General features: G+C 38.5%; 2 protein-coding genes across 2 annotated transcripts in view; both read right to left on the bottom strand.

Moving 5' to 3' along the window:
- Positions 1-1,242, bottom strand: part of mrpl11 (mitochondrial ribosomal protein L11) — a 72,139-nt gene extending 70,897 nt beyond the window's left edge. Inside the window, exon 1 of the mRNA XM_037675236.1 lies at positions 1,164-1,242. The gene's annotated coding sequence lies outside the window, so the exon portion shown is untranslated. The remainder of the gene's footprint in view (positions 1-1,163) is intronic.
- si:rp71-46j2.7 lies at positions 1,184-20,338 on the bottom strand. Its single transcript, XM_037675522.1, has 15 exons — positions 20,275-20,338; positions 18,837-19,050; positions 18,443-18,585; positions 13,680-13,845; positions 13,481-13,536; positions 11,170-11,357; positions 10,966-11,076; positions 10,738-10,863; positions 8,829-8,927; positions 8,592-8,750; positions 4,395-5,001; positions 3,328-3,391; positions 3,054-3,244; positions 2,902-2,964; positions 1,184-1,290 (listed from the first exon to the last, which is right to left on the bottom strand). The coding sequence occupies exons 1-15, from the start codon at positions 20,336-20,338 to the stop codon at positions 1,184-1,186; spliced, it is 2,358 nt and encodes a 785-aa protein (XP_037531450.1).
- Positions 20,339-25,277: the final 4,939 nt, after the last annotated feature.

Raw genomic sequence — 25,277 nt, 5'->3', positions numbered from 1 at the left:
TGTCGTCTCTGATTCAGGAGTGGCTGGATTTTAGGAATGTAGATAAGGGAAAATGAATATGAGTTTCCCTTTCAGAAGTGATAAAATAATTGAAAAAAGTTGAAGTTTTTCCATAATATTCGTTTTGTTTTTTTAGATGTGCCTGTATATTTTAGATCCACAGATTCTCTTCAAAACTGGAAGTAAGGTTTTAAGTGTTGTAAACAAGTTAAACATAAAAACTCACCTGTATGACTATAAAGGCTTACTGCTTTTACTGCTGCTCATGATTTAAACAAATAAATAAATCAGATCTGACTTGTAGTTATCTCTAGGGGTGCACCAATTGCAGTTTTCTGGTCATCACTGATTTCTAAAAAGTCTGACCTGCTGATTCCGATCTTGGCCAATACCAATTTATCGGTGCACCCCAGTTATCTCCCAGCGACTGTTTGAGACTTCCATCATTTAACTGGCAGCCAGTCAGGGAGTGAGAGAAGCAAGTGTGCCATTACCATGGCGACCACAGTGAGCCACTGTCAGCTGTTTCAACATTTATTTTGAGCTTAGTTGTATCGCACTGCTTTAAAAAGTTTATACATTAATATTTAGGCTATTTCTTTCCTTAACATATACAGTGACAAGGCGTTGTTGGCTTTTTAAGACCGTAGCTACATTTGAGCATCTGGTTTCTCTTTGGGCATGCGCAGTGTGTTCCATTTGCTTCATAAGGGTTTGAGAGACAATGAGAACGAATTCAATTCAATTCAGTTTATTTATATAACGCCAAGTCACAATAGAAGTCATCTCAGGGCACTGAACAGACGTACAAATTATTCTTGTGACGGTTTCTGCTGAAATTGTGAAGTCAACGTGTTGACTAAAAGACACAGCTCCAGTTTAAGTCATAAGAGCATCTGCCAATGAATACATTATTTTCAGGGGCAATTTAAGTTTAATAAAGGAGACAGTTATTTCAAACCTCCTGAAATATATTTTAAACCCGTCTTTTATAATGTATCTGACTCGAGGAGCAGCTTACAATCATCATCTTCGATCACACCAACAACGAGGAGCAGCTCAGCACGAACCCCGACATTTAAACAACTCGAAATCTTGCTTCCGGGTTTAATTCGCTCGTATTAAATTGTACTAAAACGACCAAAGTTTCGATGTTTTCATACCTGTCGCTTGTCCGGAACCTTCACGCCGTCAGCAGCATCCTACAGGGCGCAGACATGTTGAAAAGCAAAGAAGAGGGTGGATACTGCGTCCAACCCCGGCGCGCCACCTGCTGGTCTGGAGGAGCAACTGCAGAGAAACGTAAGCGGCCAGCTCCTTCTAAAAACTATTTATTGTACTGTATTTATTAAAAATGTTCAATACAAAAATGCCCTGGATGACTAAGAATCTTCACCAGCATGTACTGTATTTAGTTTTACAAGTACAGTACTATTAAACTTTACTTGGAATGAGTGTCTGCCTTGCAGGTTAGGTGCAGGCAGGTGCATCTGACAAGAGAAAAATTAACAGCCTGATTTTCTGTAAACGGAATCAATTTTAAAAAGGTAAATCTCCATAGTTTTAATTTAGGTTTGACTTCATTCACTACTCAAATTAGTTTCTTCCACTCCAGTCTATAGTTCACACATGTGAAAACCGTTATAACCAATTATTTAACTGATGTTTAGTTTAATAGCCCATCATGATCGTTTAGTTGTGCAGTGAATTAAAGTTGTTGCATCATGAAGTATGACCAGAACCATGATACTTTTTTACATTTTAATAAATTCTCTTACACTTCCCTAATAAAACAAGCATAGGACAACACTGCAATTTTTTTTGCAAATAAACTTGTTTACTTTAATATAAATCAGTATAACCTTGTTTTCTTACAAATATTTTAGTTCAAATTATGGCTAATGCTCACAACATTTCAAATAGTAGATCATTATGACTAGATATAATGTTATGTTACCTGATGTTTAACAACTCAAAGCTATAAATGGAAACTTATTTTGTACATCACACTGTTTAATCAAATTTAGCTTAAGTCCATTTAACCAAAATGTTCCTGCCAGTAGCAGCTAATCTAAAAACCATTACTGAAAACCATTAAAATAAAAAATAAAAAAAAAAAAATAAAATAAAAATCAACATCTTTTTATAAATTTTATTTGGAATAAATTCAAGTTTTATTTGCATGACTTCAAGCTTCTTTAGGCAGCGGCACAGTTTACATTTTCATAAATGGATTGAATTAGAAAATTTAAGGTAATGTTTGCTTTAAACAAACACCTTGAGTGACTTTAGGAAGTAAGCATAATACAAAAGTGCTCAAGGTGACAAATTATTTTAGAAATATAAATTAAACATGATAGCCAAAACTATCAAATACAAATACATTTATCTTCCTGAGAATATCACAAAAAACAAAAACGGGCAGAAATATTTCAAACTGGCTCTAAAGATAACATTTCTGAAGTTACTCATAAATCACAGTTCTTCACACGGACACGTGAACACAAAAAAAAAAACAGTCCAAGAATCCATCAGAAACCTAAAGAAATACTCATGTTGCGTTTGAGGTAACAAAGAGGTGTTTAACATTCATGTACATGTGGTCCCAAACATTTTAAGCATTTAAAACTAGTTTAAAACCATCAGAACTGTTGCATAAAAAGCATGCACGAAGGGATTCACATATCAGTTGCTGGCCATTTTCTGAAGAACAGCAGCCCTCACATTTAATGAAGGCTCGTTGGGCAGAAATTCTCTTAACAGGAATGAAAGAAGCATCTGCAAGTAAAAAAAATAAAAATACAAAAAAACAGAAATGAACCGTTAAAATAAGCTGCAACAAAAGGACGACTGAAATAAATGTTGGGATACTCACATATATAAGAGTTTTATTTTCCTCACTGTTCTGGAAAATATTAAAAACTGACTCCACATCAGTCTTCTTCAGCACAAGGTACCTGGAATCTAGAGGAGACGAAAGTGAGATTTTACTTGGATTAAATCAGGTAAACACCTGGATATGTTGAAGTTAAGAGCAGCAAGGAGTGCCCTACATCGGGCGTTGATGAGGTTGTGCGCTCGATCTTTGGTTTCTTTCTTCTCCTCATCGGAGCGAGGAGGAAGAGGAGGAAGAGGCAATGCCGAGTGTTCAGTCCCCGGCCGCAATTTATTACACAGGGCGTTGATGTATGCAGTCATCTGCTCTTCTGATGGGTTCAACTTGTTTAGGAAAGTGTTCACCTTTCTGGAGAAACAGAAGTGACTCACTTAAAAAAAATGAAAGAAATTAAAATAATACAACAATAAATATGTCTGTATGACGTTTACTTCTTTAAGATGGGCATGACGGGTTTCAAAATGGCATCAAAGATGTTCATGAGAATGGAGTTGCCTGCAAACAGTAATGACCAGACAGATGTTTAGGTTAAAAGTTTGGTTTTGCCACTAGGGGGTGTGACACCTTCAAAACAACCTGAACAAAAGATTAAAAAGCTGCAAATACCTTTTAATTAAAGAAAAGTTGAAATAATGCATCTTTAGATCAGTTGATGTTTTCCTAAAAGGAGCAACTTGTGTTTCATTTAATGCCGAGCAGCTAAAACTCCAATTAGCAAATTAAAAACTAGATGAAAGACGCCAAAACGTTCTAAAAATGCAGTCATATTTAATTTAAACCAAGCACGCTCCAATTTATTCCACATTAAACTTTGAGGCTAATTTGTCATTTTTAACTTCAAGCTGCAGGAGTTCATCCGTTATGATTTTCAGCAAACACCCAACGACAGTCACTTTAACTGGTTTGTGTTCCATGTATTCATTTATTCAAGTTCACTAAAGTTACATTCTCTAAAGGTTTTCTCAGATTTGAGATCATTTCAGGTGATTTTAGTTCAGCACAACAGTGAAACCAGTTTTTTTTTTTTTTTTTTCAGTCAAGGCTGCATTAATCAACATACTGTGGGTTTTAAATAAATACGTTTTCCAGCTCTTGCTTCTGTTAATATTTTACATATCCTGCATGATTTAATCAACAGTAAATGAGGTTTTATCTAGAGCAGTTGTTAGTGAACCTTCCAGCCGTCAGTCTTTCATTATCGGAACGCCTAAAAGCACTACCTAGGTCTTACTAAAATATATATTTATAAACACTAACACACCACCAGCGTTGATTAAAAACAGCAAATTTTCACTGCAAGATTTTCTTCCCGAAACAAGTTTCAAGTCTCTACAAGCAGTTTTGTTTTAAAAACACTGAACATGAGCTGAAACAACTGGCTGTCAAAACTACAGGGGGGGAATAAATCTATAGCAAAAAAAGCTGCAGTATGATATATTTTTTTTAAAGTGTTGTGACGTTCACATGACAATATCTACCATTAAAGGCTTAAACAAACCAGATATTTCTTTCAGCAGATCAAATATTGCTTTGGTTGCCTCCAGCTGCTCCCAGTTAGCTTGGCCTCTCTGAGACTCGTCTCCTCTCTGCAGAGCGCCCTGAGTCTCCTTTCCTTTGGTCTTGTTTGCTCCTGCTGACGTTCGGAAACCCATCTTCTCCTTTTTATTCAGCTTTGCGCTGAAACTGAGCCACGGCTGCCCCTCTACGCCCTCCTGCTGCAAGCCTGCCGTTTCGTCAAGCTGCTCCTCATCGCAGCTGCACTTTGCCAGAGACTCTTGCGACCTGGATCTGGTCAGTCCTTTGATGACCATTTTAAAGTGAGATGTAAAGGTGTTATCACAGTCCTCTGATTTGTCTTGGGAGCAGTTTTTATGTGAAGAGCAGGAGTAAACAGCAGGCTGTAGAGCAGGATTTGTTTCTGCCTCCTCCGGCTGCTGTGGAGGCGAATTATACTGGGAGACAACAATAGTTGGGAATGGAGAACTAGGGAAGTCTCTGCCGTCCTCTGTAGAATTATAATGGTTCTCTACAGCAAGTGTTGTGGGTTCTGGATGTGGATCTGGCGCTGGGTTTTCTTTAGGGACTTCTGTCTGTGAGTTAGAGTTCTGCAGGAAAATACAAAACATTGTGGTCAGGGTGAGACTGTTGACCCTGAGGGAAGGACCTTCATAATGAAAACCAGGCACAAACAAAAACAACTATTTATTAATGTATAAATAAAGCTTTTTCCAAACATTGTATTTAGTTTTCTCGATGCTGTAAAACTTGCACAAAACAAACTGAAGAGAAGCCAAAATTTACTAAATTATAATCCCAAAATTTACTAAATTATAATCCAATACATTTTTCTTTTCTTTTATTCAGGATATTGAACAATATGCATGCATTAATATCCCTGTAGATTAGACGGACTAATTATTTTGCCGATTCATTAGGTTGATTAACCCTTTTTTAAATCAACACCGACGTGGCCTTCTCATACTAAGCTGATTAACAGAAAGGCACATCACCAGTAGACCCTCAAGGAAATTCACTGAAATGTTACGCTAACCGACTGAAAACGAGCCCGTTAGGTTCATTTGAACCTCGAAATGATCACTAGGTGTGAGTGAGAGATGAACTGTTGTCTGTAAAGTGGAGGGAGGGGCGGATTTAACCAAAATCAAAGTGTTAAAAATGTCCATGAGCAATTTTATTACAACACCAAATTTTAGGTTTACAGCTCTACAACTAAAACGGAGTTAGTCATTTTTGTGTTTGCCAAAGTCAAACAGCTGTGGCGACCTTCTTGAATTAAATATAGATTTTAGATGTTGACCCAATGATTATTTTAAGCGTTTCATTAAAATCTGTCTGAGTGCATATGAGATACTTTGCCAACAGACAGCAGAATGTACATTAAAGATATTGTGTGATCAGCGCTCAGTAGGCGCTACAAATTAGCTGTGGTGGCCACATTGAATAGAGCAGACTTCAAAATTTAGTCACTTGTAGTTGTACATCCAATGATTATTGAAGATTAGTTTGGTCAAAATTCATCAATAGGTTCATGAGATATTTCACTAACAGACAAATGACCACTAACAGGCAATTGTGTTATGTCTTATGAAGGACGACTAAGTTTTAAAAATATAGGAGTGCTTAGAGGGGCAGCACGGTGGCGCAGTTGGTAGAGCTGCTGCCTCTCAGCGAGCAGATCACCTCAGTTCAAATCCCGGCCGGGGGCCTTTCTGGGTCGAGTTTTCATGTTCTCTCCATGGATGTGCGGGTTTTCTCCGGGTACTCAAGTTTCCTCCCACAGATCAAAAACATGCATGTTAGGCTGACTGGTAACTCTAAATTGTTCCTAAGTGAGAGTGAGAGAGTGAATGGTTGTTTGTCTCCATGTGTCCCTGTGATAGACTTGAGACCTGTCCAGGGTGTCCCCCACCTTTCGCACAGTGACTGCTGGACATGGGCACCAGTGGCCCCCGCGACCCAAAAAGGAAGAAGCAGGTAAAGATGATGGATGGATGGATGGATGGCTTAGAAGGTTTGTAGTCCTATGCAATTCCTACAACTGACTGTCAAAACAACTTATTGTAAATATTTGCTCAAATGTTTTTAATTGCTGTTCATGATTGTTTATACTATAATTTAAAATAATGAACAGCTACAAATATGAATTAAAAACCAACTGCGTCTTTATATACTGGTTACTGACTAATGTTTTCAAAGGACCATCATTGGCATCAACCAGTGAAAAACCTGAGTCAGTAAACTAATGCACAGTTAGCAGGATGTCTTAGAAGAACACACTATGGTTAGACGTGTGGCCACAGATTAGAAAATAAAAATAAAAAATCTAATTCACTCAAGCATAAAAGCAAGGTAGTGGTTTTGCAACTCCTTTTCTAGAAGGCATCATTGATTCACCCTCTGAATGAAGAAACCGTGTTTAAATTTCACACAGCTACTGAGCAACAAGAGAAGCCACAGCAGTTTCAGTGAGCAGAGCAGCGCGTTTCGCTGCGTTGGGTCTGCATTGCAGGTCAGTGAGACTCATGTGGAAGTGCTCCCTGGTATTTTTAGTCCCCTGCAGAGACAAACTTGTTTCTGGTTTTTGTTTCCACATGGAGGAGTGACTTGGAAGTGAAGCAGAATTAACAAAAGCTGGTCATCATCAGAGCCTCATGCACGCTCTCAAAACGTTTTTCCACAGTGTGAGCAATGAGCATCATAAAGTCATGAATTTAAATACAACAGCTCTGAAATACACCTTTGGATGTGGCTCTCCAAGTAAAACGACTGCTGCATTAATCTTGATGCACCCTCCATTAGCAGGAAACCAAAAAAGGTACAACATTTACAATTTAAGCAGTCAGCGATGAAAAGAATTACATTTAAAATGAATTTACAAATACTTGCATCACAATAAAAAAAAAAGAATTGGGCTAGACCACCCACAGATGCCTCTGTGATGATTTAATGATCCGTCAATCAAGCCTCAGCCTATATAAACGTTTGTTTACAAAGATAAAGATGCTTTTAGTTTAATTGCAATCACTGAACATAACATGTGCTGCATATGTTTAATACATTTGTCACACCAAAGGTTTTCACTCTTTAAATGATCCAATATCTGACAGAAATATAAAATGCTGCCCAAATGTGATTCTGTTAAAATTAACCAATTCCATCAGCTCGCTCACAAACATTAGCTCTCAGGTCGCACTGCGTTCAGCTGCGAAGATGAAACATCTTCAAAGATACCAAATTCGACAGGTCCATAAAGAGTAATGTGGTTATTTAAAGGTCTGTTAGGCCTCGTATCGACTGAAACACACGTGCTCTCATTTAATGGCTTCCAAAGCAGTGAAAACAAATTTCATACAAATTGTTTCAGAAGGAGACCAAAGCCACACATATGGTGGTAAAAGATGTTTGTGGTAAAATAACAACAATTTAAAAATCTCATTAACTACTGAAACCGTCAGACTTTGCAGAGGTTTTTGAATTAAACCCATCAGCTTTGGCTTCAACTAACCATTCATCCAAACCATTTTCTGTCATTTTAAAAAGATGAACGGTCCTAGTTTTTACAAAAAAAAAACAAAAAAAACAATAGCTTTTGATAATTCAAGACAAAATAATTTATAAAATAATTCATTTTTAATCTATTTACACACTTTAGACAAGAGTAGAAGACTGTTTTACTGCCTTAATGAAATCAGCTGACATATGAGCAGAAACTGATTTTAAGTGATAATTTTAATTATTTCTATGCTTTTTTTTTCCACAACACATTTCAACATAAAAACAGGCACCTGTGATATTATGTAATGACTAACAGGAGAATTCTTGCAGTGTGTCTGGGGGTCTGGTTGCAGCAGATGGTGTTTGGCCACACAGCAAGGGCATGAATTCATACAGCCACCAAGCAGAACCAACAAGAATCTAAAGCTGCAAGCTGAGTATAGCAATAGCTAAGCAAAGCTATTTTATATACAATAGTACATAAAAGGTTTGTCAAACTACAATTTCTCCTACCTGCTATGACACTGTGTCCACAAAAACCATCCAAAGTGTACAGAAATGCACCTGGTGAAAATCTTGTTTACTCCAAAACAAAACAGTAAATTCAGTTTCTAACCAACGTTGATCATTTGTCAACTTGAAAAAAGAAAAGAAAGAAAAAACAGCAATGAAACATTACCTCCTCTTCTTCTTGGCCTGGAGTGAGGAAGTAGGCCAAGCCACTGAGCAGGCCCCACACGCCTTCATAATGCTCCTCTTCATTCAGCAGTTTGTCAAGAGGACACAAGAACTGAAAAACAGGCTGACTGTGGCCAATCGCTTCATCTGAAACCAATTCCTACAAGAAAAAAATACGAAACATTGAGTTATTGAGCTTTTTAACGTTTTATCTTTCAACGTATGCGAGTTTTCTGACCTGCAGGAAGTGTTCAACTGAAGTTCTGGCCTCTTCTTTAACCTCATCGTTAACGTTGGACTCCTCCAGCTTTAAGATTGTAGGAAGGCTGGTTGAGTCCTAAAAAAGAAATTAAAGCTTTAATTCTAATTACATTTGGTAAACTCAAATGTTATGTATTCTCAGTATAGGGAACGTGCTACTTGGACCTTTGTAATAAATAGATGCGTGTACAAAGTTGGATTATTTATTCTTCTGGTATGAATGAATCAAGACATAAAATGAATCAGGAGAAGTCAAATAAATTTATTTTAGCAAAGACACAAGAATCCTCACCATGGTTCAAAAGTGCAACAAACGCAGCTAAGCAGAAAGAAGCTCAATGAAGGTAGCGTTAATAATATGAATATTTGCCACCAACAATAAATTGTTTTCAGTTGTTTCAGGCAATAGATACTTCAGTTCAGCTGTCTGTAGTGGACAAATCTTTTTACAATCTTAGTTTTTGACACTTAAAGCCCTCTCAGGTGTGCAACTAATCATTGCAATATTAGCATGTTTATATTTCTGTGTTTAACAATAACAGATCAGTGCAAGAGTTTTTCAGGATTTTGGTAAATTAATCCATGCTGACACTTTAAGAGTTAAGAGCTAGTCACTGCATGGTGCCAATTGACATTGTGGTGTTACTGTGAGGGCTGTAGAAACCTGCTTCTGTATTTTTCATTTTTCCCATATTTTCCTAGGTGAATATAAAAAATGCATGTCTGTAAAGAATAAATTATCATAACATGACTGTATTCAAATGTTTAATATGCATCTCAGTTTCCAGAAATAAACATGATGTTAACTGCATTAGCCTTTCAATGAGGTTTCAAATGTTAGCATTTATGCTAATCGTTGGTCAGCAGCCTGTGAGCATTACGGTAGTTTTTTTGACACTTTGTTGTCTTTAATATGCAAGAACATTTATAAATAATTTATTAATCATTTTAAATCATAAATCAAATTCATAAATGTGTTCAGTTTGTAAAATAAGAGCCATTTCAATTTATAAATTTGCATTTCCATCTCTTCATTTCAGATTCAGTGCGTTTTGAATAAATTAACCAGCTGCCAACTGGTGTTAAACAAACCTGATAATTGAAGATAATCGAAGTGCTTCACTGATAGTTTTATCTTATCACAGCCTTGACAATTACAACTGAAGTGCCTAAGGATCATCACCCCTAGTGAATGACATTTTTGTACTAATTTTCGATACTTGTCTCTATTTTATTGTATTTTGTGAATGTATAACATCTCATATGTTGCCATATTTTCTATATTCTGTATTCAAATTTACAATTTTTCTATAAATACTTTACTTTATTGGTATTTATATAAAGGTTTCTTCTGACTTTACAGATGTTTCTTCTTCACCGAGTAGCCTTATTTGCTGCTGCAACAATGCAAATTGCACCTGTTGAGACACAAAGGCCTAAATATTTTCTGCCTATAATTTCAAATATGCCAAAGTTGTGTTATTTTGATAGAGTTGCCTGCTTTAATGTCAGTTTACGACTATATTTTAGAAAATGCAAAATAAATAGTTTAATGCAGATATTTCTGTGAATTGTTTGAACCATCTAGTGATTTTTTTTGTTACGTTTTCTAACAGGTTGGTGCTTCACTGCATCAGCCAAAGAACTGATGTGTTTTGATGTGTTTGGGTCTTAGCCACATGGCAAATGGTCTGAACTTACATCTACAGCCACCCAAACCTTTCTGCACTGCACACAGAGGTTTTTGTCGTTTACCCACGCTGACATAAATGGAAAGTAGACATGACCAGAACACGAGACAGACCATGCCTGCCAGTCAACACAATTTGGAAACAAGTACTTGGGAAACAAAAACAAAGATCAGAGCTTTGGTTGTGGGCCTTTACCTGCCATCTGTTGCGGAAATGAACAACATCCATGTAGGTCTTCTTGACGTCCCATTGTAAATTTTCAGGGCTGTCTTTTTCCTCCAAGTGCACAGTAAAGGTCAACTCCTCTTCCTCCAAGTCAACCTAAAACAAAAGTTGACCTCTGATTAGAAATCCAGCTCAAATATTAATAAACCGGCCCAACAACAAGTTTACAGGACCACCATGCTGACATTTCCCACTCACATGAGGGATGCTGACGGTCCAGCAGCCAACACGCCACATCTCATAAGACAACTTGAATTCTATCAGGTCCTCTTGGACGCTTGCCAGGTAGTCCTCCAGATCGCTGTCGTCCTGAAGGTGTTAGGTTAAAGAACAACAAAACAATGAAAGTGTCAGGTTTAGGACAGATATTTTTATGTTAATATATTGTATTATGAGACTCACCCTTTCAGAGTCATCTCGGTTGAGAAATGATCCACTTCTGCTGCTGGCATTGTCCTCGGACGTGTTCCTCTGGGCCGCCATGATTGTCATAAGTAGGTCCTGCTCCATCTTTTTCATTTTCTTCTTCTTGGCTTTCCTAGTCTTCATCTTGTCCAAAAATTTGCACCATCCTGCCCTTATTCTCTTGCCTTGAAGTTTGAATAAATCGTGTGGGAAAGTTCAGAGTTTAAGTTTATTTGGTGCAAGAATAAAATTATGCAAAACAATTTATTTTCTATGTGTACTGAGCAATTTGAAACGTAGTTTTCTGGTACCGCTTCCTAATAAGGGTCCCTTTAAAATGGATTTCTTGATAAACAAACTATTTAAATAATAAAATTGGTTAGTTATGAGTTTGTAAAAGGTTATAAAGCATTAACAATCTTAAAAAATTAACAAAAAAAAACAACTTAATTTTACATTTGGAAAGATTAAGTGCAAGAAATGTAAAAAAATGTTTAGAACTTTAGTCAGTAAGTTACCTGCAAGTAAACACTGAGCATTTGTGAATATAGTTTTGATATTTAAAGTAATTTAAAAGTAATATGAGCAACTAGCAACCTGAATGAATAAAACACCAGCGCCTGAGCTTGCTGCATTAAATGAACAGTGTTTTATAAATGGGCAGCACGGTGGCGCAGTTGGTAGAGCTGCTGCCTCTCAGCGAGCATGTTGCCCTGGTTCAAATCCCAGTCCGGGGGCCTTTCTGGGTGGAGTGTGCATGTTCTCTCCGTGCATGCATGGGCTTTCTCTGGATACTCTGGTTTCCTCAAACAGACCAAAAACATACATATTAGGCTGATTGGTAACTCTAAATTGTCCCTAGGTGTGAGTGAGAGAGTGAATGGTTTGTCTTGTTTGTTTCTATGTGTCCCTGTGATGGACTGGAGACCTGTTCAGGGTGTACCCCGCCTCTCGCACAGCGTCTGCTGGATATGGGCACCAGTGACCCCCGCGACCCGAAAAGAAAGAAGGGGGCAAAGAAAATGGTGGATGGATAGATCGATGTTTTATAAATGAATGCTAATGCTTTTTAAGTGTTTACAAACTACACAAACAGCCTATTCATAAAGAATTAACAAGTGATACACCGATGCCCACCGTTGTTAAGGAACTTGAATAGTGAATGTTTGTAGCTTTGGAGATTAGTGTTTTTCTGGACTGGAATTGAACGGGGAATGCAAGTAAACCTAAATGTTCTTTGTGAAAGATATACAAGTGGGTAGTAGTTGCATTATGTGTAAAAAGAGAGAGGGCTTTTTCTTTTTTTGCCTGAAGCAGCGCAGAGTGATGCATCGTGACAAGTGGAGGGAGCAATTTTATTCACCACCAGGTGCAATGACGGAGCCAGGTGGTGCTCAGGGCCACTATAGATTAATTTTCAGTCACCCCAAGGGTCACCCCAATCATTTGAGAGAAACTATACTTTTAAACAATATAAAAACTAGAAAGCATAGTTTCCTCAATTGATGATGTTGGTTTCCATATATGGCAGTGGCTATATTGGATTTTCACATGCAACCTTAATTTTGAAAGTTTCTCATGCATAGGTGAAGCCACACACCAAAATGGAAGTCGGTATCTCACTTATTTTTCAAGTTATCATACTCACAACATGCACACACAGTCGGAGGGCATTTCCAATTCCCCCTCTCCGCGACAATAAACCCTATATAAAGAGATCCATTTTAGGAAGTGGTACCAATTCTTTTTTGTTGATAAAAGAACATTTTGGCAGAAATTTCACACGTGTGTGTGTGTGTGCGTGTGTGTGTTGTGAAAAAGAAAATTGTGGCAAAATTGGTGAGAAAACCTATTCAGGCAGTACAAAAGACAAATCAGCAGTGAAGCATGATTAGCATTCACACAGTCACTGTTATCCGTGAAACAGCCCATTATTATGACAAACCATTACACCTATCAAAGTTTCACAGAAATATCACAAAATGTATCATCATGACGATATAATCTACTCCCATTCAGTCATCATCTGTGTTGGATACTTTTCATTACAAAGTGACAACACAGAAGTTATTTGGCATTCAGTGTGCCAGTGCTGTAATTAGCTGTCTGGAAGAACAAACAAAAAATAATAATAATGAAACATGGGATTAATTGAGCACTAAAAGGCAGGCTGGAAACAGAAATTATGTCAGAGCTGACAACACATTAACAAACTATTGCACAAGACATGATCCTCTATTATATACAAACTTTATATAAAAAAAATCTCAATGTATACTGACTGGGCTTGGAAATGAATAATACATACCTCTCCTTTTGCATCGGACATCAAAGCCTGTTGAATTCTCGACTCCATGCATGCTCCTAGATTTGTTTAAAGATGAATAAAATCAAAGGGCCACAACTAATTCAAGTCAGATCCAATTTTAGACATACGCAGTGGGTGTTACTGGTATTTCACAAACACTTGGTTGAGTCAGCGGGGTGCAAAGATGACAGCAACTCACAATTCACCGTCGCTGTCACCCTCCTGTGAAGCAAGAGAGGCCCGATCTGGGTCAGATGCACGCTGCTCCTCTGCAGATCTCTTCAGGGCAACGCTGTCGAGCTGATTCACCACCAGCTGGTTCAGATTGTCGGGGTCAGACAGCCAGTTCACCAACAGCCCTAACCCTGAGAAGACAGACACCGTGGTCAAACTAACTTTTAATCTTTTAATATTAAACTTTTAATTAAGGCAACGCACAAAAAGTTATAACTGGATGGAGATCTACATCTGATTATATTTGAAAATTAACTCGGTTTAAAAAGGTGTGTTTGTGCCATGTGAAAACAATGCAGGCACGAAATACTCATTCACTTCAGAGGAGAATCTTTCAAGCCACTGCAGACAGAATGTAAATTTATGGAGAAAGCTGACCAGGATTCGTGTCAGAGGATGGAAACTCAGCAGAGTACGTTTAGCAAAAGAATCATCTCTGTACCCCATGGCCAATAGTAATTTACCCCACCTCCCAAAAATCTGTGGTCTTTGCCACATAGGTATCCACTGGGGTCTAAGATGTGTACATAGCTTGTTACACTTGGATGGTCAATTCAAATGTGCATGTGTGGGGGGCATGGGGGTTGGACACACACACAAAAATGTGTGTAAATGTCAATTAGCAACCCTTGTTTTTTGGTAGTTGATGAACTGCATAAAAACAAGCACCTACCAGTAATTTATTAACATTTTTAAAACTATATTTATTAGAAGCATTAATTTATTATGATTTCCTCTATATCAACAGCTTTTCACTTAATTCCAGCACAATGCGTTTCTCCAACATGTTTTCTTGGCTGTAAGTTCACCATTTTTTGGGCTCATGATGATCTCGGAACCAAATAAATGTTTACATCAGTGAGAGGACATCTGGTGACGCTCCATTTTCCTCATAAGACGACACACGTGCGTCATAAATTGCCACAGTGCGACTATTTCTTAGCAGCGTCTGCACCTGACAAAGTACAGCAGAACTGTAAAAGCTCATCGGAGAGTATCTGCAATCAAGCTGCAGGTGGAGCACAATAAAATGTTGCTCAAAAACCACACATTGCATGGCAGCTGTTCATGCCAGAGTTCTGTAATCAGATGTCAAAACTGCCCAACACCAACAGATCTTTGGCAACCAGGACCAGAGCTGCACAATGTTCCACGTACAAACGCGACTGTCAGCAAAACACAAAGGGAGACTTTAGTTTCAAATTACGTTTGCAGCAGGTCTGTTCTTCACCGCCACTAAAAAGGCAGAGAATACAGAAATATGCTGTTGCTGTCACTTATGAATCTTTCTCAAACAGACCTAAAATGTAAGCTCTTTGCTGCTACAAAGACACAACAAACCTTTTCTTGAAGCAGACAAACTAGTTTCAGCTGAAGCCATTTTATCATGAAGGCTCATCAGTTAAAGAATCATCCTGTCAAAGTGCGACTCCCATCGCATTTTGTCCCAGACTGTGCAGACCGGTTTCTCTCAAAGATTTAAGGATTACAGTCCAATCCAAGATCCACCCCACACAACCTCTCCCCATCTTCTAACCCTCACCTCCTTCCTAAAACTCATTCACCCTCATCATCCCTCCAAATGGAACAACATCCCTTCATCTTATGAGCTTTCGCACTTTTCTCAGAAAGCAGATTTAAATAAACGAGCTAGTTTTTCATGTCGCTTACAGCCACAGACGGACAGAAGTCTGCCCATCACAGGCTTCAGCTGAGTGAACAGCCTCTGCAGTCAGCGGGCAATCAGAAAGTAATCAATGGACATTTAGTTCCTCCATAACTGATCAACTTTGAAAAATCAACTATTTAAGTTGGCCACCACCGCTAATGGACTTTAGCAAGCACAAAAAAGGCTAGAACTCCGTTAGTTGTGGCCAAACCAAGCTACAAAGAAAAGCAGAATGCTTTAACCGCCGCAAGCATTGTGCGAAATGACCCGGTGTCTTTTTACAACTTATTTTAGGGCAATAATTCTGAATTTAAAGAAGCTAATGTCTACTTTTGTTAATTTTATTTTGAAAGGGGTTAATGCAACAATGGGTGAGCTGGAAAGTTGCTCATGCTGCTTTTACCATTTCGTTCAGCTGCAATAATTTACCTCAACCTATTAAGTGCATTTAAAAATGAAAAGTGCAGTAAATTTTAAACATGAATATTAAACAAAAAAGTTAAAGGACTTTGTATCAGATAAATTATAGAATCACTGACTGCTCATTACATTTAGTCTGAATGCATGTCACTTCATTACGCACCTGAATAGCTTCGAAGTCGATTAAATCATTTCTTCTCAGAGCTTCACAAACTTATTTTACTGAAACTGCAAATTTCTCAAAGCTGAGACCAAGAAATAAAACTGTTCTTTTATTTTAGCTACAGCTGAAAAGAATCAGGATGAGGCGACTCATAGTATGAAAACAAAAATGTTCAGGACAAAAAGCAGCACGAGTCGGTGTTTAAAACGCTCAAATTTCTTAAATAATACGGTTCTGTGACATTTTACGAGATCTGTCGGCACTCAGAGAATATGTTGGGGATGAAGCTCAGCCACTACCACATCAAACTGTAGCTCAGAGTCTAAGTTTGACCAAGTTATAGCCATTTGCTGAAGTCGGCGAGCTGTGGCAGCCATCTTAAGTTGTAACTCCAGAATTTTTTCGTTTGTTGACGTGCACGCAACGATTACTTTCTCAGAGTGTCATTGGAGTCCGTCCAGAGGTTCATGATAAATTTTGCTAACAGACCAACGCTGTCAATGCTAAAGCTTTAATAAAAGATGGACAATTTGTAGCAGTGTCATCTTTTAACATACTGAATTTTACCTCAACATTTTGTATATTTAACCAAGTTAAAGCTGGGTGTGTGGTTTATACTGTTTATTACCTGTGGAGGCCATCTTGAATTGATCACTTGTAGAGATTCATCCAGTAATTACAGTCAGTTTTCACAAAGAGAAATAAAAATAACCTACATTGTGTTGACTTGAATACTTATGCATGGTCAGACATTTTTTTTAACGTTAAATTTTAAACTGTTCTCTCCCCCTTTTTTTTTTTTTAATTTAATTTAGTTTTTTAACTAAATTGGTTTGAATCTTTGAAGTAGTTGTGCTTTATATCCTTCCCATCCACCAAAACACTTTCTTTCAGTTCTGAAATCTAAAGAAACAGGGGGATGAATACTTTGCATCCCACTGAACATGATTTAAATCTCATTTACCAAAGAACAACAGTCGAGCTGTCAAGTTGTTCAAGTAAATCATCATGTTCAAAAATGATCAAACTATTAAATTATTTGCTCATCAATTTGTTTTTACAGGTTTCTTTGTGTGGAAAACTCAATTCTGTCAACTTAGCTGAGATCTTCTATTTAGGAGGCATTAAATTAAATTTGACCTAATTAACTTGACTTAAATTAAAAGCTTTGCAGAGAGTGGTGAAGGCTGCACACAAGACTGCTGGAGTCAGCCTCCCCACATCACAGACATCTACACCTCCATATGCAGGAAGAGGCTCACCTGCATCATGAAGGACCCCACTCACCCTGCACACACACACCTTTTGCCCACTCCCCTCAGACAGGAGGTTGAGGAGCATTAAGTGTAGAACCACTAGACTGAGGAACAGCTTCTACACAGAATCTGTTAAGACTCATAAATCCCCAACCAAAATAATCACTGTAAGAAAAATAAATCACTGTAATGACACTTTGGTGATATGTGCTGCTGATCTCATGCTGCTGATCTCATGCTGCTGTATTCATTCGTATTCATCTGCTCACACAGACTCATGTTCGTGTTGCTGTTGTTCAGTGTATCGTTTTGCACTAGCGTATTTCTTCGTTTATATCTTAGATCCTTATTTACCGTTTCTTTTTACACTTTATATTTTTGCTATTGTTGGATGTAACTGGGACCCTATGTACAATTTCATTCCACCTCATGTACCACATGTGATGCGAATGACAATAAAACCTACTTGAACTTGATTCAAATAAACATGTTAGTAGTGAAAAAAAAAAAAAAAACTTTCAGGTCCTTCCGAGTGTAATATAAAACTTAAAAATCAAACCAAATGCAATAAAGGAGGTAGAAAATATTGATTTAATAAAGACGGAAAGCAAATCTGCTGCAGCTTAAATGTTATTCAAACATTTTCTCTTCCTTCTCAAGTGCTAAAAAAAATTTGACTGTGATGCAGCACATTAACACATTTGCAATTCATGGAGGAGGAAGTCTGAACAGAGTTGCTGTTTATTTAATAAAACTATCTGATAAAATTCAAATCATCTCACAACCATTATGTGTATGTAAATGCAGCCGTTTCTATTTGCGCTGCACTAAAAGTGATACCTACATGTGACCTAGTTAGATTTAAACAGAAACGAATCGCCCTAACATTTTCAGCTGCCTTAGGGTAAATGAAAATGTGTACATGTTTGAAAATAGCTTTTACAGAAACTAACGTACTTAAGTGCGAGAATCTTTCCTACAAAAAGACTCATGAGATCAAACTTATTCATCTCTTAAAAAGAGAAGTGAAACCCCACAGGGAAATTGGAGGATCACAGTAGAAGTATCTATTCTTCCCGAGAACACAAAATTCCTCTCTAAGCTCTAAAATGCCGCCGACAATAAGGGATTACACAGAATTCACACTTCTGAAAGAAGCAGAGGCTTAGTCCTTATATAACCCAGTGTTACTGTAGAAAGGTGATTTAGTGCTTTCTTACCCTTTACGGCAACAATCTCATTTAAGGCACAACGGTTGAGTTCTTGCCTCCAGAAAGAATTGGGCAAAAGGTTGCGTATCAGTGCATCGGAAAGCTCTCTGAGAACTTCCATTTCCACAGTCAAGGAGCTGAAAAAGAGCTCTCTGAAACATGAAGCAAAAAAACAGGAGAGTCCAAATGTTAATGAGCACTATCCACATCTAACAGGTGCGTAATTTTAAATCTAATGCGGCGCAGTTCTCTTTAAATCACTGTGTGCTTTATGAAAAGCACTGCAGGTGCAATCCAAAATATGGTTAATTATCCACCTGTGAGAAAATGAAAAGTTTATTGAGTTCAACTATTGTACTGAGTGCAAGAATTCTGACTCAGTAAAAGGCAGATAACGTCATACCTGTCGGGCTGCTTAGCATTATGCAAGTGCTGGGTCAGAATCCTAATGGAGCCCACCACCGCCTGGCAGACGTCAAAGTCTCTGGACCTCTCAATGATGCGGTCAATTACGAAGTCAAACTCCTTGCTGAGCAACATGTGCAGAGGCTGGTGCTCGCAGGGCTCGGGGACGCCGTACCATGGCATGACCAGCCGAGCGTAGGCACACTCAAACACTGAGGAGAACCACCACATCAGGGAGTTAACAGAAGAAACAATTTGAGCATGTACACACAAAGCTTCAAAACATCAAACAAATCCCCCAGATGAAAAAACTTTTTATAAAACTTGTGAAAATAAATCAAACCCAAGCTCCTATGTGATGCCACAATTCTCCTCTGAACATGAAGATAAGGTTATCTGATGTATATCACAGTCTGTGACACGGTGTGTCCTAGTAATCTCAAACATCACTTAAATTTAGATATAAAATAATGTTTTGTTAGAATGATCTGACACTCTTTGGTTGGCTCTCAGTTTTAGGAGCCTCTGGGTCTCATCTCTGCTTTTTGCAGATGACATGGTTCTGATGGCGTTTTTAAGACCATGACCATCGATGTGCACTGGGGTGTTTCAGAGCCGAATGTGAAGCAGCTGGGATGAGTCAGCTACTCGAAGTCGAGGCTAGAGATGCATCCATTCCACATCTTTTTCCCCGAACAGTCTAGTACACACGGGGCTGATGCCGATTACCGTACAGATACTGATGAGTTACATTTACAAATTTAATCTATTCCAATGGGTGATTTGTAAGATGAAAACTTGCATTTTAAGCATTCAACGTAGTGGAGACCAAAACAACTTCTTTTATACCTTCAGGGGTGAATCTTAGCTTCAGGGAGAGGAGTTAAAGTATCAGAGTGTTGTTCATGGACGATGGTAGGATGACATAGGAGATGGGGCAATGGATTGGGGTCTCTTCTAAAGGAATGAGGGAGTTTATTCGGTGTGTCGTGAGCTCAAAAGGCAAAACTCTTGTTTTACTGGTCTACAGTCTAACCCTCATCTATGGGAAGATGATATTAAGAGATCCCAGACACCAGCAGGTGAACTGGACACTCATAGGGTGGCTGGGCTCAGCCTCAATAGGGTGAGGAGTGCCAACATCCAGAGGGAGCGTGGAGAAGAGCCGCTGCTACTCTGCATTGAAAGGAATCTGCTAATGTGGTTCAAGCATCTGATTAGGATTCCTCCCGTTGGGAGGATTTCCAGGCACGCCCCACTCGTAGGAGATCTCGAGGCAGACCCAACACTCGTGGGAAGAATTAAATGTAGACCAGGACACACTGATGTCCAGTCTGCTCAACTAATGTGGATTAAATGGTCGGACTGCATCTCTGGACGTGGACAGAGAGAACAGACTAGAAGCAATCCAGAATCTGCCCACTGCATGTTCACACCTTTGTCTTCTTCTTTCAGCTTTTCCCTCTTCAGGGTCCTCCACAGAGTCTCATCCTCCTCCATCTCACTCTGTCCTCTGCATCCCCTGTCCTCACTCCAACTACCTCCATGTCCTCTTTAACTGCATCCACATATCTCCTCTTTGGCCTTCCTCTTCATATTTTTCCTGGCAGCTGCATTTCTAACATCCTTCTACCAATATACCCACTGTCTTAACTTCATCTCCCAGTTGTTCAACCTGTGCTGTACCTCTGATGATCTCATTCCCAATCTTATCCATCCTTGTCACTCCTAAGGAGAACCTCAACGTTTTCATTTCTGCCACTTCCAGTTCTTTCTTCTGCTTTTTGTCCATGTCTGTCTCCAGAACATACAACATAGCTGGTCTCACCACTGTCTTTTACATTTTTTCTTTGACCTTTGCTGACACCCTTTTGTCAAAAATCACTCCTGAAACTTGTATCCATCCATTCCATCCTGCCTGGACTCTTTTTCACCTCTTTCCTCATTTTCCTGGACAGTTGACCCCAAATACTTGGAAGTCCTGCATCTTTGTGACCTCTGCTCCTCGTAGCCTCACTGTTCCACCGGCCTCCCTCTCATTCACACACATGTACTGTCCTACTACGACTGACTTTCATTCCTCTTCTTTCAAGTGCATTCCTCCACCTCTAAATTCTCTTGCACCTGTTCCCTGTTCTCACCACAGACCGCAATGTCATCTGCAAACGTCATCATCTACGGGGATTCCTGCCTGACCTCATCTGTTAGTCGGTCCATCACTTGTCAAGTATTTTTCTACAAGTTTGGTTTGTTTTGGCAATGAGTCCTTCCTGTTTTCTCTTACAGAGAAAAAAGCAAACTCAAAACCTGCCTTTTTGTCTTAATTTAATTTCTGCCATTTATATTCAGCCCTGAATTGTCAATTTAAATGTTCTTACCTGGATATAATTTTAAGGTTTTTTTTTTCTAAAATGTTTAAATTACTGTCTTGATCTAAAAGCAAAATTTATTATTTTAATATATTTTTCAAGTTCTTTCTCATGCATAATTTTAATGTTTTAAATACTTTAAGTGTACTCAGTTCTTACTGTGCATTTATCTGATATTTTCTTAGAACTGTGGTTTAAAAGTTTGAGTCTCTTTGATTTTTCTCACTCTGATCAATATTGTTTAATAGTTTTATGATTGCCATTTTTCCATTTTGTTTAATAATAGTGGGACATGTTCTTTTCTGTGGTTTTCCCCTTTGTTTCTTTATTTTTTTTACTCTGTAAAGCACTTTGTTACTCTCAGCTGCATGAGAAGTGCTCTAAAAATAAAATCCAATTGAATGATACAGAACTTAAAGCGTTACTGAATATAGGACTGATTTTTAAGTGATAAAATGCACAGAAGAGGCTGAAGTGGAGCCGAGTCTAGTTTCTACCTCATTAAAAAAACTGGCAGCTATGAACAGAGAGCTCAAGACCGAACAAAAATGGGAAATTTTACTGCATTACTCTGGCATTTTCAATCCAACCATTCAGACATTTATTTAGGCCTATTGTTTCGACTTGTGGGGGGATATATTGTCTTAACGTTAAAATCAAAAAGCAAATATAATGCTGAACAAGTTGATTCAAGTTATATTAAAAAGTGTGTACTTAGTTTCTTAGAAAGGGTTAAACTTTGTCATTTAGACAAAATAAAAACATAATAAACCATAAAACGTGCAAATTAGAGTTTGAAAGTTCAAAATGTAAATAATTCATGAGGGTGGCTCAATCATTGCTGTGCAAATCACTCGTTTTTATTTATAACCAAGAATGAACATTAGGTGATTATTTGTTTAACTGCTGAAATTATAGCATGTTTGAACTTTCACCAACATAAATGAAGTGCAAAGCATTTTTAACTGAGGCACTAATCAAAGAACTAGAAATCTGCATAAGCCAATTTGATTATTGCTGCACAAACCGGATGCAAAGCAAACATCTGATAATGCTGTATGAAACCCTCCAGCTCATTTCCTACATGATATATCACAGCCCCAAAGAGCACCACAGTATATAATGTGGGTTTTTCCATCTAACCCTTCCTCACAGCTTCTCCTGGCAGTGTAAAATGAGCCGGGTGTGCAGCGGTGTGTATGCAAGATTTGCTTTCATCTGTGTCAAGTTGAAATAGCGCTAAAATCAGGAGCAGAACTTCTAACATTCACTTCAGTCATTTTAATACACATTCAGCCAACATGTATCAGGAGCATAACTTCTAGCATTCACTTAATCCTCCTTGTAATAGTATTTGGACTCATGTAGCATCTTACCTCCCCACAAATCTGGTTTCAGGAAACAACAGAACAATGACTGCTTTGCTGAAATTCTTAATGATGTTGTTGAAGCACTGGATGCTAAGGATTATTGTGCTGCACTTTACTTAGACCTGTCTAAAGCTTTTGACACTGGATCATAACATCTTGAGCCATAAGCTCTCAGAAATTGGTTTTTCAGCTCACACCATTGGTTGGTTCACTAACTATCTCTCAGACCGGAAGCAATGTGTTCAACATAATGGTACTTCCTCCAGTTATTTAATAGTCAACAATGGTGTACCACAAGGCTCAGTCTCAAGACCCTCCCTCTTCACAATCTACATAGGTAATGTAGGTCAGAGCACCCCTGATGCATCCTTACATTTTTATGCTGATGATACAGTTGTTTACTGTCGAGCTAAAAACAGTTGCTGAAGTTTTCCAGCTTTTGCAATCCGCCTTCGACATCATCCAGTCAGATTTGTTCCATCTCAAACTTGTCCTAAACGCTGACAAAACCAAAGGGATGCCGTTTTCAAACAGGAAGTCGGTCCCAGCAGCTCTTCCTTGAATGTTATCCTCGACTAGTGCCCCTATTGAGTTTGTCAATTACTACAAATATTTGGGCATCTTGGTTGATTTGCATCTCTTTTTTATGGTTCACTTGAAAAACTTAGTAAGGAAACTGAAAGTAAAACGTTTTTTTTTTTTTCAGAAACAGATCCGGTCTAACTCTGAATGCTAGAAAATGCCTTGTAACTGCAACTTTCCTTCCCTCCATTGACTATGGTGACATTATTTACAATGAATGCCCCTACAAGCACCTTGCAGATGTTGGACACGGTCTATCACGGCGCGCCAAGATTCATAACTGGCTGTAACCATCATACCCACCACTGCACCCTGTATTCACTGGTTAACTGGTAGTCATTAACTTCACGCAGACTCTCTCACCGGTACATTTTTATCTTTAATGACTTCTTGGTCTGTTGCCTTCATACATCTCCTCCTACTTGTCTCTGCGTGAGTGCAGCTACAGCGTGCGCTCTCAGGACATCATTACATGCAGTGTTCTCTCAGTGCGGACCAAACTAGGCAAAAGGGTATTTTACTCTGCTCCCGTTTCCTGGAATATCCTGCAAAAAGATCTGAAGCTCTCGACCTTGACCTCTCCAAGTGGCTTCCAACATCTGCTAAGTTCCTGGCAAAAACCAACGCAGACATGTTCCTGCTTTTAGTATTCTAGTTTGCCTTATAATCTAGATGTTTCGTTTCATTTTTTAATACCATTTTCTTTCAATTGTTCTTCTCAATTTGTATGCTTTCTTTTATGATTGTCTACTGTCATCACTCTCTTTTGTAAATGAGTCCCAGAGGCTCAATGGGATTAACCTGTATAAATAAAAGGTTGAATACACATTCAGCCTTCACCTTGCTGCAGGGACCTCTTCACATGTGGGTACTGATACTTCAACGGGTTGCTCCCCTCAAGAGTCCCTGCATGAGTCAAGTCAAAGGATTCCTCCTCAGTGGGTTCCTGGAAAACAAAACGAAAAGGGATTCAAATCAGAGAAAGGGTGTGTCCAAACAGAGTGCAACCTGTTGTTCAGGCTACAAGTGATACATGCTTATCTGCATTTTTTTTCTCTTAAAGAGTTCAGGTGTGTTGTCCCACCTAAAGGGAGTTTTTGCACTTTGATTAAACTTTTATATTATTTATTCTTAATCAGCCCTTTTAGGCCTGCTGCGTTTAAATGTAACTTCCGCTCACAGGAGTCAATTCAACCACGAGCTGGCTGCTGTTAAAGCTTGTTAAAGCCGAGTGCGGTGAAAGTACCACCTGAAGCGGATGTTCCTTCGTCTCCTCATCAGTCTGAGTGCTGCTCTCTCGCCCGCTTTGTCCAAACAACAGTGGGATTGAAAGGCATAAGAGGAAACATACAAAGCACTGTGTCACCGTCCGACTGCAGTCCGACAAATACCAAAGCAGGCCGAGAGTTACGGCGATGAGAAGGCGCCACTCGTGCATCTTCTTTCCCTTACTGGAGGCTCCTCTTTCCGCTGGCGTGTCTCGGTTTATGTGGTCTGGATAAAGCGACAGCGGACCTGTTCGGCCGCATCTTTAAATCCGAGAGGAGGAGGAGAAAGGAGACGAAACCGAGGTTAGCTCCTCAAACGGAGTCAAACAGAGGAAAAAAAGCGAACTTTAATAAGCTAGTTAAAGCAGAGCTGTGATTGGCTGCAGCGAAGTCCCCGCGTGCCAGCGATAGACGTATATACGGCGCCCTCTAGTGGTGTCTCATGTACATGACAATTATGCTACCATTTAAAACATTAATTCAGCTTTTATCATTAAAAAAATAAAATAAATGTATAATAGCAAGAATAAATGTCGTAAATTTAAAACTCACAAGCAAAAGTACAATAATGAAGACAAAAAGAGCAAAACATTTAAAAAAAGCTGAATCCTATTATAGATGAGTTTGCACTGTTTGATTTTTCATATTCCTGTGTGTGTGTGGGTCAGTTTCACATTACATCTCTGTGTACTTTTGGACTTAAATGGACTGTTTTATTGGTTTTCCAAGGCACTGCTAAGTCTTTTAAGCTGTATTGATCAGGGTGGATTCACTCAGTGCTCAAAGTGGGAAAATACAGTAAGTGCTTGACACATCAACAAAGATGTTCTGTAGAAAATTAAATAAATTA

The sequence above is a fragment of the Nematolebias whitei genome, chromosome 4 (assembly GCF_014905685.2).
Source record: "Nematolebias whitei isolate Nwh7 chromosome 4, NemWhi1, whole genome shotgun sequence".
Lineage (NCBI taxonomy): Eukaryota > Metazoa > Chordata > Actinopteri > Cyprinodontiformes > Rivulidae > Nematolebias > Nematolebias whitei.
Note: the sequence above shows the minus strand (reverse complement) of the source record. Positions and strands in the feature narration are given on the sequence as shown.

Coding starts and splice junctions, on each gene's coding strand:
- si:rp71-46j2.7 (XM_037675522.1), bottom strand. CDS start 20,338: ATGGAGGAGGATGAGACTCTGTGGAGGACCCTGAAGAGGGAAAAGCTG. Junction 19,051..20,274: donor GCTGAAAGAAGAAGACAAAG/GTGTGAACATGC, acceptor GGTTCTCCTCAG/TGTTTGAGTGTGCCTACGCT. Junction 3,392..4,394: donor TCTGCTGAAAGAAATATCTG/GTTTGTTTAAGC, acceptor TACTGTTTGCAG/GCAACTCCATTCTCATGAAC.